The sequence below is a fragment of the Eretmochelys imbricata genome, chromosome 4 (genome assembly GCF_965152235.1).
Source record: "Eretmochelys imbricata isolate rEreImb1 chromosome 4, rEreImb1.hap1, whole genome shotgun sequence".
NCBI lineage: Eukaryota > Metazoa > Chordata > Testudines > Cheloniidae > Eretmochelys > Eretmochelys imbricata.
Genome location: NC_135575.1, coordinates 45,893,739 through 45,914,509, shown reverse-complemented (window position 1 = coordinate 45,914,509; position 20,771 = coordinate 45,893,739). Strand labels below are relative to the sequence as shown.

At 39.6% G+C, this 20,771-nt stretch overlaps 1 protein-coding gene across 1 annotated transcript in view; it reads right to left on the bottom strand.

The window, feature by feature from the left end:
- Positions 1-20,771, bottom strand: part of FAT4 (FAT atypical cadherin 4) — a 229,402-nt gene that overhangs the window by 70,971 nt on the left and 137,660 nt on the right. Inside the window, exons 5-6 of the mRNA XM_077814772.1 lie at positions 18,381-19,303; positions 17,502-17,676 (exon numbers count right to left, since the gene is read on the bottom strand). Of these exons, the coding sequence (XP_077670898.1) occupies positions 17,502-17,676; positions 18,381-19,303 (1,098 nt within the window). The remainder of the gene's footprint in view (positions 1-17,501; positions 17,677-18,380; positions 19,304-20,771) is intronic.

Here is a 20,771-nt window from a genome sequence, read left to right as displayed (position 1 = left end):
ACCCCTCTAGGCAAAACCTTAAGTTACAAAAAAGATACACAGACAGAAATAGTTATTCTATTCAGCACAATTCTTTTCTCAGCCATTTAAAGAAATCATAATCTAACACATACCTAGCTAGATTACTTACTAAAAGTTCTAAGACTCCATTCCTGGTCTGTCCCTGGCAAAAGCAGCATACAGACAGACACAGACCCTTTGTTTCTCTCCCTCCTCCCAGCTTTTGAAAGTATCTTGTCTCCTCATTGGTCATTTTGGTCAGGTGCCAGCGAGGTTACCTTTAGCTTCTTAACCCTTTACAGGTGAGAGGAGCTTTCCCCTGGCCAGGAGGAATTTCAAAGGGGTTTACCCTTCCCCTTATATTTACGACAAAGATGTTTGCAGTTTTCATCAACTTCAGTAAGACACTTGATTCAGTTTGGAGGGAAGCATTACAGAAAGTAATAAAATCACATGGAGTTCCAGATAGGATAACTGCAATTATAAAAGTTATGTAAAATGACTCCTGTAGTACTGTAAGAACTGGTGGATAATTAAGTAACTGGTTCAAATCAAAGTTTGGTTTAAGACAAGGGGGCATGGAATTGCCGTGTTCATCACGTTCTTAAACTGTACATTAAGAGTGATAGAGTGGGACGGTGTGACTTTGGGTAAAGAGTTAAACTCTTTAGCTTCTGCAGATGACATTGTACAACTGGCAGACATGTTTGAATTAATTATACTATTTGCTATTCTTGGGAAATTGGTGTAGTCGACTTGAATTTACAACCACTTTGTCTCTTGTCATTTATTGTATCTTGGAAAAGGAACAAGAGATAAAGTATTGAAATGAAGCAGCAAAGTCACAGAACAAGTAAAATCTTATATGTACCTAGGAAGCTCGATCAGTGCTGAAGGTTCCGTCAAAGATAAGGTTAAAAGGAGATGTACTTTATTACAAGTGCTGCATGAAATTATGGACTGGTACTTTTTCACCCGGAACCAAACATAATATTATCAAAACAGTATTACTCTTTGGAAACAGCTACATTAAATGAAATAGACATCAGAAAACTGTAGATAGTAGAAATGAGAGTTCTTCGGAAGATGGCAGATGTAAAATGGAATGATTTTAAGACAAATTAAGAAGTTAGGAGAGTAGGCTCCTCTGTGAAATCGGAGTATGGGATTGGCTGCAATCAAAAAGATTACAATGATAGGGACATTGTAGAAGACAAACAGATGATAGGATGCCAAAGAAAATAATGAAAATGAAACCAATGACAGTAGACCAAAAGGTCAACCATTGACTAGATGGCAGGATATCAGATGCAGGGGCATGACCTGGCTGGGCTAAATGGAGGAACAAATCATGTACAGGAATGGATGGTGATGCTATACTGCTTCCCGTGTCTGTAAAGATGTTTTTGGATGAGAAGATGATGATGGTGATGATGATGATGTGGGGTGGAGAGAGTGGTTCCATGCCTTTTTAATGGAAAAATACATTGATTTGTATCTAAAGCGGTGGCTCCAAATCTTAGCCCTGAATAAGGAAAGTACTTGAACATGTGCTTAAGACCATCTGTATTCAGAAAAGCACTAAGGCACATGCTAAAAATTAAAATTGATGTAACACACTAGTGAATCAGGCCCAAATATTGCTTTCTTACACAAACAAAACTGCTGGTAGTTTTCATGTTAAAAGTGAACTGAAAATATCTTGTTTTGTAATGAACAATCCTGTAGGTGCCAAGTTCCTCCAGAGAGATGCTGAATGCCCTCAAAGATTTTTGAAGCCAACAGGAGTGATTACACTACAGGATCAGGATCTCCTAAGATTGTCCAAAGTTTTTATTTAATGTATTATGCATCTTTGATTCCGCTCTGCTGCCTTCTGCCCAGGAATCAAGGTCCAGTCCATATCCTAACATTTTAACCCCTGGACAACTACAAACAATTGCCCTTTAAAACAATCTATCTAAACAATATCCTAGAAACCAACAGTGCTAACAAATAGAGCTTTATCCCATTGGAACAAGAAGATTTCTTGCTTCCCACTTAGCACTCATTCTGAACCCTGGAAGGGCCTGAGATTCTAGATCTTAAAATCATGCCATACAGGGGTTTGGATGAGATACCTTAGGTCATTTTTAGAGGTTTGTGATTTCATTTAAATCAGTTGGCCTCATGATAACTAAGCAAGCATGAAATCAGTAACAGTGACAAAAGACTCCTTCTGCGCATTCCGTGGATGCCCATGTACTCACACCTTGATGACATGAACCAAATTTTGTGCAGACCTCAATAAGGTTGCACAGGGTGAGAGTATGTCAAAATGTGGCCTATTATCAGTAATTTAGAGTAATTTTTGTAATATTTTGGTTTATTTCCAATCTTTTTTAAAAAATTATTTCTTTGAGGGTTCCATCTTTTTTGAGAATGTTTCTTTAGTGTTTTACCATCACATTTTCTCAAAACAAAAAACACATAGATCCTGCAATAGCACAGAATATCCAGGGTGAAAGGGTTTACTCAGGGGGGTGGGGGGGGGAAGTCAGGCATCCATTGGATAATTAATAAAATACAGGCTTTTAATGTTAATGCTGACTGAAGAAATGTAGATGATTAGAATGACAGCTTAAGCAAATCTTTAAAATCGGGAGGAACAGATTACTATTTAATTTGCTATGACTTCTGAATTTTTTATGCCTGGTTTACATTACTAGTGGTCTATGTGAAAGCCAATTTAAGCGTTTACTTTCTAGCTGTCAATCACTAGGAATCAAACTTATATACACCTTAAATAAATTCAGACAAATGGCTTCAGATCTTCATGTGAAATAAACAGGAAACATAGTAGGCATACTTGTAATCTGGGATTTAGAATTTTTTGGTAACCTCAGCAATAAAAAGTACTGAGTTCAGAAAGGTAGGCATTTTACATTAATATATTTACAACAAAAGAAACCCAGGCATATAAGAAAACTGGCGGATAGGGGTTGTGTCAGGGAGCGTGTGATAGGGAAGACAGCAGGTAGGACTCCTCCAGATTCTGCTTCCTCCAAATCTCTGGGGAAAACTGGTGCATATTACAGACAAAAGTTGCTGTAGCTTGTGCCAATTACCTCCTAGGTGCAGTGGACCCCTCCCTTTTAAAGGAAGTTCCAGGGCTGGCATAAGCATGGGAGCTGTGAAGAAGCTATATTATCAAGAAGCTACAGGGAATCTGGAGTGTGGGCAGCTGTGCAGAAACAAGGTGCTCTTCCTGCTTCTTGCTACTTATACCAACCTCAGATGTACTTTTGGAGGGGATCTACCAGTGGCCTTCTTCTACTCCACATGCAAACATTTTCTTCTGGCTGGTCTCCAATGATATGCACAAATATCAGAAAATCTTCAGCTTTAGACAGTGGAATCACCCACATTTTTCCATAAGAGGAAGGGGGAACAAACATTGACTTCCTGCACCATACAGAATTGTAAAGAAACTAATTTCCGGCAAGTTGTAGTAGGCACAGTACATGTAGGTATTGTTTCATCTCACAAAATTTCTACTCCACACAGCCAGAATAACGAACACAGAGAAAAAATTGACTTTCTGTGTGTGTTTTTTTGGGGATGACCTAATCATAACTCAGTTGTGCCTCCACTTTGCTTAATACTCATGAGTAATGCAGTCACACCAAATGTATGGAACTAAATATTTTCTCCCTTTCGCCATTACACATTCATTCTGCACATACGTACATTTAAAGTTACGCAAAAGGAGAGATAACTGTAGGTATATCTTCTGCTAATTACTATATGGTATTGTGAAACAACACTTGTTATCTTCATCTGGTTTAATTCTGGAACACATGGGCAGAGTAAGCTCTTCTGACCTATTGTAATCCTGAAGTACATGACAGCGTCTTCTCTAACATATGTTCAGCTTTAAATACCATAGTTGCAGTTTGGCACGGAAGGAGAAATGATTACTAAAATGTTTAGTGAATCTGGACTGATAAAAGAAAACAATCAGAGGAGATTGACAAATAGCAGGCAAGGCAACTCCTGAATATGTTAAAAGAAAGTTTAGCAAAACAGCTCAGTTATATGGTACTGTACAGCATAGAGAAAAACAAGAAAATACAGACACAGAAATATGCTGTTTAGTTTGTGATCTACACATTGTTTTAAAATATGAACAGGTTCTGGGTCTTGACATCTGTGACATATTTTACAATTTTGGAAATAATGAAGCTGTTATTCCTTTCAAAACCCAGAAGCCTGAAGTCTTTGTAAGTACTAAAATATCACAATTAAGTGCTAGAAAATTGACAATAGACTTGTAAAAAAAAGTACAGGCACCTGCTTTGCCAAAAGAACACAAAAAGATTAAGTAAAATAAAATGAACGAGACCAAATGACTGACTAAAGTTCAAACTGCAAGTAGATCAAAAATTTTTGTGCGCCCCCGTAAATTAAACACATCATTATCCTGAAACATGGAAAGCAATTCAACAGTAATGGAATTTTTGCTTAACTGAAATCTGTTGCTTTGCAACAAAGCTGATTTCATTCCTGCAGTCAAATATTCAGTGAATGGGTCCCCAGACTGGAAGTTGTGTGTGTTATTAGAAAGCATTAACTTTTTCATGGAGTAAACAAGGTTTTTCTCACAGTGGAGCAATCTTTCTAAATGCATTAAAAGGCAGACAGGGTCCACTGCTCCATGTTGGTGTGTTTTTAAATAATTATGGAGATGTTGTAACCTCTTCACAGTTAAGTCTGAAAAACGAACTTGGCTTAAAAACTCTCACTTTTGCCCTGAACACAAAGGATAATGTATACACAAAATCTAAAGGAAATTTTGGGTTACGGGTCATTAAAAGTTACCTATTTTTGAAAAACTGACTTATCTTCCTCTAGCTCCAGAAGAACTTTTCATTATCTCTTCAAAATTTCCTGTAGTTAAATCCCTTCCAAAACTTGTGAACCTAATATATTTGTATAAAAAAATTGCAATGAAGCAATCTTATTAATGACTTTTGTTGTGGATGATTTGGGAGCCAATCCTGTTTCCATCAATTTCAACAGGTGATAGCTAAGGGATAACTTCCTTTTGCTCAAGATGTAAAGGCAAAATTCAAGAATGTGCAAAGAAACTTGTTGGTGAAACAAAAGCAAGAGCCATTTTACCCAGTGAGATTTGGTGGTGGAATGAGAAAGTTTGAAAGGCTGTGAAGGAAAAGAAAAAGTGTTTTAAACTTTGGCAAGTGACACTCCCACAGCAGGATTTTCAGGGGTACAAAAAAGCCAAAAAGATAAAGAAAAAGTAAAAGATGGCAGACTCTAAAGCTAAACCCAATGAAGGCTTATATGCCAATCTTGAAATGAAGGAGGATGAGAAAGAAACATTTAGATTGGCAAAGACCTGAAATAAGAAAAGGTATTAGTGAGATCAAAGTAATTAAAGATGAAAGTGGAAGTGAACTAATTAGTGAGAACCAGATAAAGGAACAATGGAGAAATTACTTTGAAAGGCTTATGAATTAACAGAATCCAAGAGAACCATGCCATATGATAAAGCCAAACCAGGGTATGGTGGCACCAGTACTAGAAGTTGCAGAAGCATCAAGCAAAGCGAAAAATAAGAATTCTCTCAGATGCAATGGCATACTATAACCATGGAAGTGCCTGGAGCAAGTAGGTGTGAACATATTGAAACAGTAGTTTTAATTGTGTTGTGACAGGGCTGGGCTTGCTGGTGGTATGGCCTAGTGGTTAGGTCACAACTCTCCCATTTGTAGCATCCCCTGCTGATGGCCACTCTGGCATGGCAATGGATAATAGATAGCAACTCAAACCTCCAGCCAGGTCACTACTGACGTCTACACCTTTCCAGGGTAATTGAGTCCAAGAAAGTATAAATGTCCAGCATCATCCAAAAAGGAGTTTCTGACCCAACCCTGGGCCTCAGAAGTCCTCATACCCTTATTTCAGTGCTTCCAATGTCTTCACCCTCCCTTCCCCCTTATCTCAAAGAGGCAGGGGAGAGGGAGTGCTGCCGCCCTTGTGACTGGCTGGAAGGGCAGCCTGGGCCCTCCCTCTCTACCAGGCTCTGACCCAGCAATATCAAGCTTCCCTGGGTCACTTCCTGCCACTCAGTTTCTCAGTCCAGGGTGTGGTCACAGTCTCACAAACAATCCAAGAAAAAATAGAGCAAAGGGTTCTTTAATCCTTAATGACAAATTAGTCCCTCCTCTGGGGCCTGAGGTAGCTGCCGCTTGTGAGCTCTTGTTCCCTGCAGAAAGGACTCCTGCAGAGTTCTCACAATAGTCCATCCCCCTATCTTATCTGCTATTCTCCCATTTCTGAGCTGTCTGGTTATCCTTTAAATTCCTCCTCCAACTGGCACAGGCTCTGCAGGTGCGATGAGCCATGGCAACTTGGGCCCAGAACTGCCCCTTAACTTCTTCTATCCCCATGTGGGTTTTATATACCCCATAACAAGGTAGTACCAATTACGGGGGGTGGGGGGGTGGGGGGGGAGGAGGAGGAGGGGAATCCAGGCTTCGATAATTTGGGCATGTGAGAATAAAATCAGAAGAATATATAGGAAACAAGCTTCTTAAACTTAAAAATGTAGGGTACGAGAAGGGTTGGAAGGCCCAAAACTAGACAGATGAATGTCATACAAAAGGATGTGATTAGCTGTGGAGTTTCTGAGGCACTGCTTCAAGACAGACTAAAGTGGCGAAGAGCCGACCCCACGAAGGTGGGAGTAATACTTGAAGAAGAGCTCTAAGAGATAAAGGCCTAGATTTCAGAGCTTTACAATTAGATTTCTAGTCCCAATTCTGAAAGACGCGGTTTGTTACGAAGAGGTAGCACTTAGAGTATTTTTAAGGATCCATGTTATTAAGTATCATAAAAGTGAAGCATTTCCTGGGTTCAACCAGAGAAAATCTGAAATTTTACTTAGAAGGAACAAAATTAGAGAAAGTCGCCATGAAAGTAAATTTCACTCCCATGAAAAATTTCACGAGTTTGGGGGAAAGTATTGTCCCAAATTGGGAAAAGAAACCAAAACCTTGAACACTATTGTGGGAGTGAAATTCTACAATATTTATTTTGGGAAACATTGGAACATTCCTGCTGTTGGAACATTTTGGAGTTTCAGAAACAAAATAAGCACCTGGCAGCCCTGGTGCCTCTGCAATTTGGCCAACGAGCCAGGGACCTTGCAGCCCTACAGGTGGGCTGCTTGGGAGGTGCATAGGCAGACAAGCTGTCAGAAAAGCTGCCTGGTTTCCTTTGAAAGATTAATTGAAATTGACAATACCCACAGAATGTTTTGATTTCAATGAATTGGCATTTTTTGACAGAAAATTGTTCCAGAGGAAAATTTCTGACCAGCTCTAGCCAAGTTTATATGGAGCAAGGTCTGAGACCCACCACATCATATAATGCAGCTCATTTGGACTAACACTACTACCTAATGTTTTACATTTGGGTGAGGTTGGTATATACATGAGAGGAAGGGTTACTGTATTATTTCTGGTTTATAATCCTTTTATTTTTTAAAAAAAAATAAAAGTTTATTTGTTTTTATAAATAAAAATGATCATATTCACATTATAACTAGTGTCTATCTAACTTTGTCTGCATCAAACTGAGGTTTCAATTGCCTGTGTGATTAAACAGGGGAACTGGAGGTAAGAAATTACAACCAGAGCTCAGAATTCAAAGGGATTGCTGCAGAGCTGGATGAGATCAAGGGGTGGGATTAACCTCTCACAACCTAATAGTTTCAGAGGTTTTCAGAAAATTCTTTTGTCACTAAAAAGAGAACTTGTTCATGAAGGGAAAGTAAAAGATAATTATATTGGTTAGTCTGAAATCCTTATAAAATTACAAAGGCACTTTGCATCCTAGTCTGAAAGTCTTGGATTGTGAACTCCCCTAGAAATATATCAGACCATCACTGTCCTGGACGCCACAGGAAGAAAGGGAAGAAGCCAGGAATGTTGTTTAACTTGGCTGTAACTTTATTAAGTAACACATCTAGGAACTTCCTGGAAATAACTCGTCCAGTGCAGGTCATCCTTCCTTTTGTCATTTGTACTACCTGGGGAAAGGCTGCTGCCAGCCCATTAACCTGGTCCCAGAACCATAGGACAGACCCTTCCTCCCTTCATTCAAGGGTTGTCTCTCTATTGTAACAGGAGCACCAGTCCCATCCCTCATCTTGTTTAGGAGATGCTTTTCCTAATCCAATTTCCTAATTTAAAATTCCAGTGTATGAGGGAACTAGACCCCACTGAATGATCACACCTGCACTGGGCACCTGCCAAAGTGCACCAACATGAACACCTAAGGTTTGGGGGGGAGGAGGTTTAACCATCTGCCCATGCTTTACTGGCAGTGAGCAGAAAATACATTCCCAGTCCCCAAAAGACAACAAACACAATATCCACAATAAGGCTCCAAAGCCCAGTCCTACTCTAATCCTAAGGAGGGATGTGAGAGATCTTTTCTTCCCAGGACAAAATGGTGCCCCAGAGCTGGGGGAATTGTTCATAAACCCTTCCGTTTGGTGCTGGGAAGCCATTAGGGCAGTGGTTCCCAAACTTATTCCACCGCTTGTGCAGGGAAAGCCCCTGGCGGGCCGGGCCAGTTTGTTTACCTGCCGTGTCTGCAGATTCGGCTGATCACAGATGCACCGGACGCCGCTTCCAGCAGCTCCCATTGGCCTGGAGCAGCGAACCACGGCCACTGGGAGCCACAATCGGCCAAACCTGAGGACGTGGCAGGTAAACAAACTGGCCTGACCTGCCAAGGGCTTTCCCTGCACAAGCGGCAGAACAAGTTTGGGAACCACTGCATTAGGGTTAAGGTGTACCTTTGTGTTCAACCCATCAAAATCAGCCACAAGGAGGGGAGGAGAGGGGAGTATGTAGACTCCTTGAAGGGGCTAAGGGTATTCTTTCCTGTGCTTCTCCTCCTGAGGCTGCAGGCGGAGGAGGGCTTTTAGAAAGCAGAAGTCCCCATTCCATCAAGGAACATATGATCCCTGCTTTAGAACATGTGGCTTGATCCAAATGATCAGTCATTTTAGACAGTAACCTTTTGGTGTGAAGAACCCCAGGTGAAATGAATGGGTTCTTGGAAGTCATTACGGTGTGCAGTTTCACCTGTCAGTAAAGGTTGACATAAAATATGACAGATAAAGCAACACATACCTATATTCCATCATCTTTTTAATTATTTAAAAAAAAGTCAGGTAAATTTTAGAACTCATAGATTCCAAGGCCAGAAGGGATCACTGTGATTATCCAATCTGACCTCCAGTGTAACACAGGCCATAAAACTTCCCCAAACATAATTCCTAGAGCATATAAATATCCAATCTCTATTTTAAAATTGTTGGTGATTGAGAATCCATCACAATCTTTAGTTGATTGTTCCAGAGGTTAATTACCCTTCCTGTTAAAAATCTACACCCGATTTCCAGTCTGATTTTGTCTAGCTTCAACTTCCAGCCATTGGGCCAAAGAGTCCATTATCAAATACTTATTCCTGAAGTAGGTGCTTACAAATTGTGGTCATGTCACTCCTTAAGCTTCTCTGTTAAGCCAAACAAATTGAGCAACTTGAGTCTATAACTACAAGGCAGGTTTTCTAAACCTTCAGTCATTCCCATGGCTCTTCTCTGACCCTTCTCCAATTTATCAGCATCCTTCTTGAACTTTGGGCATCAGAAGTGGAGACAGTATTCCAGCAGCACCAGTGCCAAACAGAGGTAAAGTAAACTCCCTCCTCCTATTCGAGATCTACCTGATAATGCAACCAAGGATCACACTAGCCCTTTTGACCATGAAAGAGAAAGGCTGGCAGAGTCTATTTAGAGACATGAATAGTGCTGGCACACACTGTGCAAGCTCCCCACAATATTTTCTGTAATGGGTTTGTGACCTAAACAGATGCCAGTTAATTTGCTGCAATCAAACTTAGATCTCCTACAGTGAAAGGCTTGGGCATTAATCCATCATATCATAGAGCCCTTAATACTTTCCTGTAATCTAATGTCTAAAGTACAACTCATTTGGGATGGTTCTGAGTGAAGAGTGATATGCATAGTAAAACTACAGCATTTTTACCCAGAATGATGTTAAGTTTCCCAGCAAGAAGATGCATTTTTGGGGAAAAAATTGATTCATAGAAAGAGCCTTTAGGGGCAACTTTTCACATGCACATGTAAAACATGCACATCTGCATCTGTGCATATTGTGTGTAAGTCGCTGAGGGTGCAATAGGTGAAGATGCATATTTGTGGGCACAAGGGGTACATACTTGAAGACTGAACATTTTTAACAAATAAAATTGAACTTAAACAATGAAATGAACTTAAAAACATATATTTTTAAAACCAACAATTACTTATTCTTTAAGTCATTGTTGTAGACAGAAAACACCAGGGAGGCTGGTTCCCTTAGAAACTGCTGACCAAGTCAATTTTGTCTGCTTATGACTCCTGTGTATCCCACAGTGAGCTCCCTTTAATCATGGTTGCATGTTATTGAATTGTACTTTAAAAACATCACATACAACTGGTGAAGATTAACCTTCAGGATAACTATTCATGCCATATGTTCATGTTTTACAGGACTTATCCTAGCAATTAAGCTTCTTGAAATTGTAGTCCTGGAGGTGAAGAATTAGCTAACAGACTTTCAATTTATAAGATGTAATGTGCTGTTTAAGCAAGGGTTTAAGATCACCGTGACTGGAAAATGTTAATAGTTCTCAAAGACCAGGACATTTTCCTTGCCTAGCACTGTTACCACTCAAGTATTTATCTTCTTATTCTTTCAAGAGGATGAAGTATTCACACACACAAGATTGTCCACATTTGGCAGTTTCCAAACCCACTGGCACATTTCTCTCAGTTTCATGTTAAAGTGACATATCCATGAATACAGTATTCTTAAAACACTTTCTACCTAATATTTACAAAGCTAAGTATAATGTATGGAGTAACATTTAGGCAAAAAGATGAAACTACAGCAGCTTGAGAATGTAACAGTTTACATTTCAAATAGCTTTATAATTCTTGCTTGCCTTTGGACTTTCTAAGTATCAAGAACTATGATTCTAGCCTACTTGCCTAAACTATAAGCAATATGGTATTAGAGAGAGAAGGGCCTATTTAGATACATTTTCAAAAAAGATATACCTGCTTTGCATACCTAAAACTGGTGAGTCTATATAAAACAAACAAGATGGCACTCATGCCAGCTCATAGTTGGAAATTTTCACTTCATGCCTTTATTCTTTTCAATCAATATTGTATAATATTATGGTGAAACCTGAACTACCCTGATATATATTTTAGAGGCAATGCCAACATCAGTTCTCACTTTGTCATCATTCTCACTTGGAACATTCTAAGTAAATTGATGATGGTGAGCCATCCTAAACACATGCCTGTCCAGCACAGAATGAACAAAGCATTATTGTAACACTGTGCACTACTGGTTGGCAGGAGTAAAAGTATTAACTTAAGTTTGTATGTGTGAGATGATGTGGTCATTGCTGTTCTCCTTGTTTCATGGAATTCTATCTGTTTTGCTAAGAACCCTACAAATGGTTGTAAACGGACATTGGCATTTGACTCAGTTTGTGTTCTCTACTGGTGACTGTATGCCGAACTTGATCAGGGAAAGGGACAGACTATTGATGATAGAAGTGAATGTGTGTTGGGGGTTATACCTGGGGAAAGCACAAAGGGGAGAAGAGAAAGTGGGTACTTGGAAACAAAGAAAAGGGTGGAAAGCAACTGGCTAAAAGGTAGAGGTGTACTAAGGGTAAAACATACTATTCTCTTCATTTTGTTCTGCAGATACATATTGCATGTCATTGTGTCCTACTCAAGCTTGCCACATGCTATGGTAAACTTTGTGGCCTCTTATGTGCATATGTGCTGGCACTCAAGGGATTTGCCTAAGCAAATCTACAGGAAACTTGAAAATTCAGCTACAGCTAGCTGAGTGAAATAATTGTACTTTCCCCACAGTGGAAGCTCTCTAAATTGCTTATGGTAATAAATAATATAGATTGAAATAAATGAGTAGAAACACCTACACACAGTAGCTACTTCCTTTGGGAAATACATAGTAGCAATTCACTATGTCTTTTGTATTACACTATAAATAGTACTTAGTATTTCCTTTAGTCTAGCAAAACATACTTATTGTAAATTGACCTTTACAAATATCCAAATCTCTTTTAATCAGCTAATGAAAGAAAATGACAAATATTGACTAGCAAACTAACCCATAAAGGTGAATCACACCAGTAGTCAGTGTTATTCTGAGGCACTCCTGTATGCACCCCAGGCTGCCTGGCAAGGTAGTATCTTATACAGAAGTATCCGTAAAAAGAAAAGGAGTACTTGTGGCACCTTAGAGACTAACCAATTTATTTGAGCATAAGCTTTCGTGAGCTACAGCTCACTTCATCGGGTGCATAAAGTGGCTGTAGTTCACAAAAGCTTATGCTCAAATAAATTGCTTAGTCTCACAAGTCCTCCTTTTCTTTTTGCGAATACAGACTAACACGGCTGCTACTCTGAAAGAAGTATCTGTGAGCACTTTCTTTTTGCAACTTTCTGCAAAGTTTCCCTTTGGAAATTTTTCCTGATGGTGAATGGCACTCATTTACTGTTTTCATGGATTAGTTGGTAATGGCATAACCCTCACCAGATTGAGAGAAATGACCATTTGCACTTGGGAGTCAATCTTTTTAGGTTGTGGTAAATAAACCCCAAAGGGCATATTTTTCCTCAAAAAGGCATGTTCTCAACTACTTTCAAATATTTAAGAAATAATACACATTTCTGTTTATAGACTAGACAACTTTATTGATTAAGGGAACAGTTAAAAAAAAAGGCTTAGGTCTGGATCCTCCCATGGGAGTTAGGCACCCAAATACCTTTGAGGATCTGTGCCTTATTTGTCTCGCACAAAAAATCTTAGGGTATTTATAATTATAATGCTAAAATATGTATAGAGTAATTAAATTTCTGCCTACATTATTCGTCCTAATCTCATGATTCTCTTAGCCCATAAAACAGAATAGAAGCATACAGCATGTTAAACTCATTATGATTCAGTCTGTGTTATTTAAACCAGTTATGGGATATGAGCCCATGCCAAATACGAAAGCTATTCTGTCTCTTTTGCATACCTTTTGGAACCGAAAAACAGCGTTAGTTTAAAAGATATGGGTTAATCTAAATAAATTTCCATCTTTTTTGCTGTGGAAGACATCAAAACAGAGAATAACTCACTAACAAGCAGTCAGGCAGAAGCAGTTCATCCCATTTGAAACTCACCTTTTTCAAATACCTTTTCAAATGCTGAAATTATATTTCATGACTCTTTCACAATTTCAACAGAAAGGACTCTCTTTGTAAGGAGAAATGTTGGAAGAGGTAGTTGGACCCTAAACATTCACAGCAAGATTTTAAAAAGCTCTCAGATTTGGCCTACAGCTCAGTTTTACCATTGATTTTAATGAAAACAGAGTTAGGTCAACACTGAGTGTTCTGAAAAATCCCATCCTTACTATGAGTTATGGATGATTTGCATAACAATGATGGCTTGACTCCAAATTGAGGACCAAGTCATTAAATCCTTATTTACATGAAACTGGATTACGTGTCTTGCACATGGCCTTCCGAAGGGGATAATACAGACTTCCCCTTCCCTAAGAGGCCTGAGGAGAGAGTTTGTGCCCCCTGAGGCTCTTTGAAACATAGGGAGGCGAACTTTGGCCCATCCAAATTGCTCCCCATGGAGCATCAGTCCCACTCTGCCCATGGCTCAGCTTCCTCTGCATCGCCTTTTGGGCTATTTGCTTGCTGGGAGAGGAAAGGGCAAACAGTCTCTGCTCACAAGGACTGCTCTCGTGCGTGGCCGTTGCATGGGCTGCGCAAGGAGGTAAACTCCTCACATATCCTTCTGCTGCACATCTACAAAATCCTGTGTTAACGGATCATAACTTCTATGGAGGTAACCTTTGCCCTCCTGCATGCTTGAAAGGGAGAATGAAAATCTTTATCACAAAGATTCTCTAAAGCAAAACATATTAATCACAGAGGTATACCAAATAAATGCTAATTATATCAAACAATCCACTCTGATTTGTTTTTCAAAGAGTAGTGTTAAAACTACATGTAATCTGGTTACTAGTTTATTCTGAAATAGAAAAAACCCAAGAACAACGCTTTTCATTAGTAGCTGCATATCTGGTTCTAGCTGTGCTATGCAGTAACACACCATTCTGCAAATGCAAGATGAGGCGGTTGTAGTTCATTTCAACAGTAGACTGGGGCAGCTATCAGGTTTCCAGATGTGCTACTCAATATCATGCAACTAATAAATAAAAGGATGCTGATCTTTGGAATGCTAAAATTTTCTCCACAATGACATTCAAAGAATTAAAGAAGTTAAGATAAAAGCTGCCGCTCCAATTTTTGTCACACTGCCAAAGTTTAATGTCTACCCATCTCTGAATCTCCACCAGATGGAACAAAGACGTAAACCCTCTCTTCTCCAATCAACTTTGCCATAAAGAAAGACACAGCTAAGCCAGTGATTTATGTGCTAGAAACAGACCCATAAAAACACTTTTGAATGGCTGCAAGTTGGTTGTCTTGGTAAATATGCAAGTAGAGTTTTGGGGGGGAGCATCTGCAACACAATCACATTATTCTAAGGTTCATCATTTTTCCTGTCACTCCCATTTATAAACCACATCTGTGCATTCATGTATTCTGATTGGCATATTCTGATTGGCATATCTGGCATATGCTGTAAAATGGATTCTCTAATTCAGAACAAACGGGACTTTGGGGTTAAATCTTGCAAGGTATGCCTGTGAGGTTCTAAAACTTCAAGAACCCCCCACTGACTAAATACGAGTTCACGATGCTCACAACTTCTTAGGCACTTGGGAGAATTGGTTCCTAGATTAAGAAGAAGTTGTTAGGGAATGCTGTTAGTGAAGACATGAAGGATGGCTGGAGAAGTAGGGACTAAAACAAACAGGAAATAACAATAACCTTATTCCTATTATTAGTTCAGATGATCAGAGTATTTCTGGGAAACTGTGTTTGAAAGTGTATTGAAAGAAAAAAATATTATTATTATACAGAAACAACTTGATGCTCATCTGGCATTTAGTAACTATTTTAAAGTGCCAGATTATGGCCTGGCCTGAGCATAAGGAACGTAAGACATTCACCTGTTCCTCAACACACTTTCTTGCACTGCCTCCCTAGATCTCCATTCCCTCCACACGCACATGGCCAGGGAGTGGATACAGAGGGGTAGAAAATGACTAGCACCTTGGCTCCACCCTCACCATATGCTGATTAGTGCAGCTGATTGCAGTGGAGGGGGAGTAACCTGCTACTGGTAAGAACTGCTAGCAGATTATTACTCCCTGCAGAAGGATGAGGAGTTCAGGGAAGGAACTTTTCTTCGAAGTACAATTCCTTTCTTGTGCTCCTGAGTGGCACAACTCTGTTGCACTCGTTACATGGGTTAGTGCCCAAGGTGCAGTATGGCTCTAAGTGTTCACGAAGGGCCTAATTTTGCCACCTTATTCCAAATGAGTAACACCTTACTCCACAAAATACTATTCTGCATGAGTAAGGGTATCATAATCTAGCCTTCAGTGGGTATGGGACACTTAAAGCCAAATCTCGGCCTCTGAGCTCCAAGGACTGCTGTGAGGGTGTTGCTGAGTATTAGCAGTTCAGTAGAACTGTTCTGAGGCATTGTGCAGGGTAGGCACAGGTAGAGTGTTTCAAGGAGCACCACAGGAAGTGTCATATACAACTTCCTTTCACCTGTTGCATATAGGAGCAGCATGTGCTCTCCAAGTACCTGCTATGAAGGATAACAAGCATTCAGGTTGGGATCATGGCCAATCCGAAACTGGCTGGCTATGACTCTGGAGACCATGAAGCACGACTCGGCTCACTAAATCAGCCCATAGCCTAAAGATTCAGGGGACGTCAGTAGAAGTGCAGTCACAAAACAACAACATAGGGAAAATAAACAGGGAAGTGCATGAAGGGACATCCACAGGATAGTATGCAGTTGAGTTTTCTTAGTAGTTGTGCCTATGAGTGTCAGGTGTCTATTCTGCCCACCCCTACATGGGTGCACTGAAAGAGGAAAGGAAAGAGCTCGGGCAGGCAGAATTTTGCCTTTGACATGCTATTAAATCTTCAGATTTAATTTCGTCTGGATAGCTAAAGAGATTTTCATTAGTAACAAAATGAAATAAGATGTACTCTATTAAGTAAGATGCTACTTGCACTGCTAAAAGCAAATCCAAAGGATTGTTTTTCACAGTTAATAAAAGCCAAACCTAAAGTCCAAAGGATCATGCCTTTTCCCTAATTTATTTTGAGAAATAACATGGATGAATTTCAGAAAGATGACCTTTTTTCAAGGTTTCAGCTTGCATTGTTTTCCAACCCAGGTTGACTGCTCACTACATAACACACTACTGGAAACAAGCTGAAAACCAGAAGCAAATCCTAACAGATAAAATACAAAATGCTTCAGAAAGACAGCGCTACTATAGGCAGAGAATTGGGCATATCACTCCTGTTATTGCTAAGGATAATTATGTTTCTACATTTATATCAACTGATCTGACAGAAATCCCCGAGAATTTCACTGTGCTTAACTAGGCAAAATTTGTAAAGTGATATAAGTATTTATTGTTATTATGGTCCATTTAAGTTAACTGTGCTGGCTCCGCAGCTCCCATTGGCTGGGAACTGCAGTCAGTGGGAGCTGTGGGGGCAGTGCCTGAGGGCAGAAGCAGTGTGCAGAGCTGCCTAGCTGTGCCTCCACCTAGGAGCAGCAGGGACATGTCGTTGCTTACGGGGAGCTGCCTGAGGCGCCACCCAGATCTGGCATTCCGCAACCCCTCCTGTGCCCCGACCTCTGCCTTGAGCCCCCTCCTACACCCAAACTCCCTCCCAAACTCCTCGCCCTGCACCCCCTCCCACACTGCAACCCCCAGACCTGAGTCCCCTCCAACACCCAAAGTCCCTCCCAGTTAACTGGAATTTTTGACTTACCGGCACCCCTCATTTCCCCAACATGTCAGATAACAAAGCTTTTATGGTTATTAAAATTTTTGGTAAGAACACTTGGATTCTGCAGCAAATCCTGTAGCTTTAGAATCCCAGAGTACATTCAGGCATCTAAAAACCAGAGTAAAATCCTGGCCCCAGTAAAGCCAATGACAAAATTCCTGTGGACTTCCGTGGGACCAGGATTTCATTCTAGGTGTGTTCATATAACTTAAGGTCCTTAACTTTACACATAACAACTATAAACAATAAACAGATTTCAAATGTGTTTCTATATACTGAAATGAGTCTTTGAAAAGCTTGCAAACAGTAAAAAATGCAGCCTGGGTGGCCTGCACATTTGATTTACCTGAATCAGCAGCTGTGATCAGCAAGATGTACCGCTCCTTCGTTTCTCGATCCAGGGTTTGTACCAAGTGGAGCTCTCCACTGGCTGAGAGAGTAAAGGCCCCGGCTTCATTTCCACCAACAAGAAGGTATGTAAGTTTGCCGTTTAGACCTTGATCATCATCCCTTGCTACAACCTACAAAAGTGACATAAGAACATCAAAACAAATAATAACTGAAGAGTACATGCTTGTCTGTGTTTGCCATCAGGATTACCTTCTATGGCACAGTATTTTATGAGGAACAGGAAATACTCCATGTGTGACAGAATAAATTAGAATGCCTGGAAGTTTATTAAAAATTGGTTGTTACCAGCAAACTGACTTAATTTAAAAGGAGTGATGAGAGTCTTAAAAAAGTGGTGGTTTAAAATACAAAATTAATAAGTTACTCCTTTTCTCCATATCTGAATGTACTGTTAAGACCAGCCTTTGAGCCAGCTTTGGGCTCAGCAAATCCCACAGATGACTTTGCAGAAACCTGTCAGACTGGAGGGAATATCGCGTCTGCTGCTGTCTGAGCAGACTGAATGGCACTCTGACTGTAGTAGTGCCTCACCTTAAATAGAGAAAGAGGGAGATTTGAAAGAAAGAAGGAACAAACTGAGGTGGTCTATGGGGATGGAAGTGGAAACCAGGGGACTGAAATGACCCTCTAAAATCCTAAAGTATGTATAAGATGGGGGAGGGTGGGGGAACTGTTTTACTATTATGTAAAGAAAAACACTGCATGCCATGTTATACTCAAAAAGGTAATTATTCAACTATACAAATCTCAGTATATGTTTAGTTTTTGATGAAGCAAATAGTTTTGTAGTAAATACATTTTTAAATGTACTGACCTGAAGAATAACTTTTGGAAGTGTCCCTAAATTCTCAGGGACATTCACAGAATATGGAGAAAGCTCGAATGTAGGAATAAAATCATTAACATCCATCAGAACAATACTGACTGTGGTGGTGTCTGTCCTGGGGCTACTTCCACGATCAGATGACTGAACAGTTAATGAGTAGAAGGGCTTTTTCTCTCGGTCCAAAGGCTTGGCTACTGTTATCATGCCAGTAACAGAGTCGATCCGAAACTCATTATTGGTGTTTCCACTGATTATGGAATAGCGAACCTGCCCATTTGTACCTTCATCTCCATCTGTAGCAAACACCTGAGTCAGATCTGTTCCAGTCAGAGTATTTTCACCCACTTCTACTTTATATAGCTTTTGTGCAAACAGGGGGTTGTTATCATTGATATCAAGGACTACTACAACTACATCTGTAGATGAAGAAAGGCATGGCTGACCTTTGTCTGTAGCTACCACAGTCAAGGTATAATTAGCAACTGCTTCTCTGTCAAGTTCCCCAATGAGCCTTACTTCACCATCGATAGTGCCAATACTGAATTTGTTTCCCAAAGGCCTCAACAGAGTATATTCAATATAACTGTTAGGACCACTGTCCGGGTCAGTTGCTTGAGCTCTAAACACAATGGTGTCTATGGGTGTGTTTTCTGGGATGTAGGTCAGCTTTGGAGAGATAAAGCTTGGAGGATTGTCATTCACATCCAGTAGAATAATAGAAACTTGAGTTGTGCTTGTGTATCTGGAGGCTAGTAGAGTAGCCATGTCATGAACCTGAACAACAAGGCTATAGAAGGACTGACTTTCCCGATCCAAAGGCTGCTTGATGCTCAGGACTCCATTCTTGTCAATATTAAATTGACCTAGGCTATCTCCTGATGTAATACTGTAGGACAATTGTGAGTTAGAGCCTGTAAAACAAAAATAAGGACTGTAACTTAATCCCATTGTTCTTGTCGTACATATGAAGTATACAGAAGTAGGTTTTTGAATTTCTACTAAGTAACATCATTAGAGGAAGACGAAAATGGCAAAATGTTTACATTTTGAAACAATTCAATTAAAAGGGAGAAAGGGTAATCAGTTTTTGTGTCACCTGAAATTAAACAGAGATGTGCTAAGGTTGTATATTATAGTTTATATGTCAGAATCAAGAACTGCACTCAAACATTACTGAATATATGGTTCGCTGACAGTCTTGATAAAATATTTATAAACTGTAAAACTTTATTTATGCATTTCTGTAAACGTGCGCAAATGTTTCATCTGAATGACACAAAAAGCCATACGATAACAACACACTTTGATTAGGCCACATTTTTATTTGTTTATTTATTTTTAATGTTTTACTTCAAAAGGACACCAAAAGCAATGGAGCCCCAGATTACTCTCACACATGCCAATCAAAAAGTATATTATGGATTTAATCATTAGGGATCAGTTTGGCTTTATAAATGTTATATAGTGCCTTGAACATGTTAATGTTATGTAATAAGTATCTTATAATTCAACAGGTATCAAACCTATTTCCACTGTAGTCAGTGGGAATTTTTCTGTAGACTTTAATGATATCTGGATTAGGATCTGTTAAACCTACCCTTCCCTTCTAGTCTCAAAAATATTTTTATTTCAAACAATGTATCAATTGTGTCTGTAAAATATTCAGTACAAAGAGACACATCCTAGTAACACTGAAGTTTCATTAAGGTTAATGTCAATAGTTCAATTGATTTCAGTGGAAGCAGAATTTGGCCCTAAAACTGTAGGCTGTGAGAGTTGGTAAGGGTGGATCCTTCAAAAGGGAAATAAGGATGAGGGGGCAGAACAAACACTGTTCTTGAACAAGGATAGTGGCAATAAAAGTAATGGACTTTTACGGAGGGTGGGGGGAAGTAAATTAAAGGAATTAGGGGTTACAGTAATTGTATATTTACACACACAATCCATATTTACATTGCAGGTGGATATTGTACATCACTACTAGAATATAAAAAAATAAACAACATTATCATATGACAAGAACAATTTGGTGGCTTTAGAGGTATAAAGCTTGATTCACCACTGTGTTACTCCAGTTTCAAAAGCAGTGTAACTCCATTGATCTAACCAGCATAAAATAATGCTGAGTAATGTAGTGGTAAATCAGAACCTTAAAGTCCCTATCCAATTTCAGGGTCCATTAACCCTTATGCACATGCAGAGGTTCATTGAAGTCAAAGGTGCTGTGCATGGCCACTAGGTGAGTCCCTGACGATCTCTTTGAAATAACACAGATTAAGGGTGAAATCTTGGCCCTATTTAAGTCAAAGGAGGCTTTTCCATTGACTTCACTGGGTCAGTAATTTACCCAATGTCTGATTCTTAATGCAAATAATGATA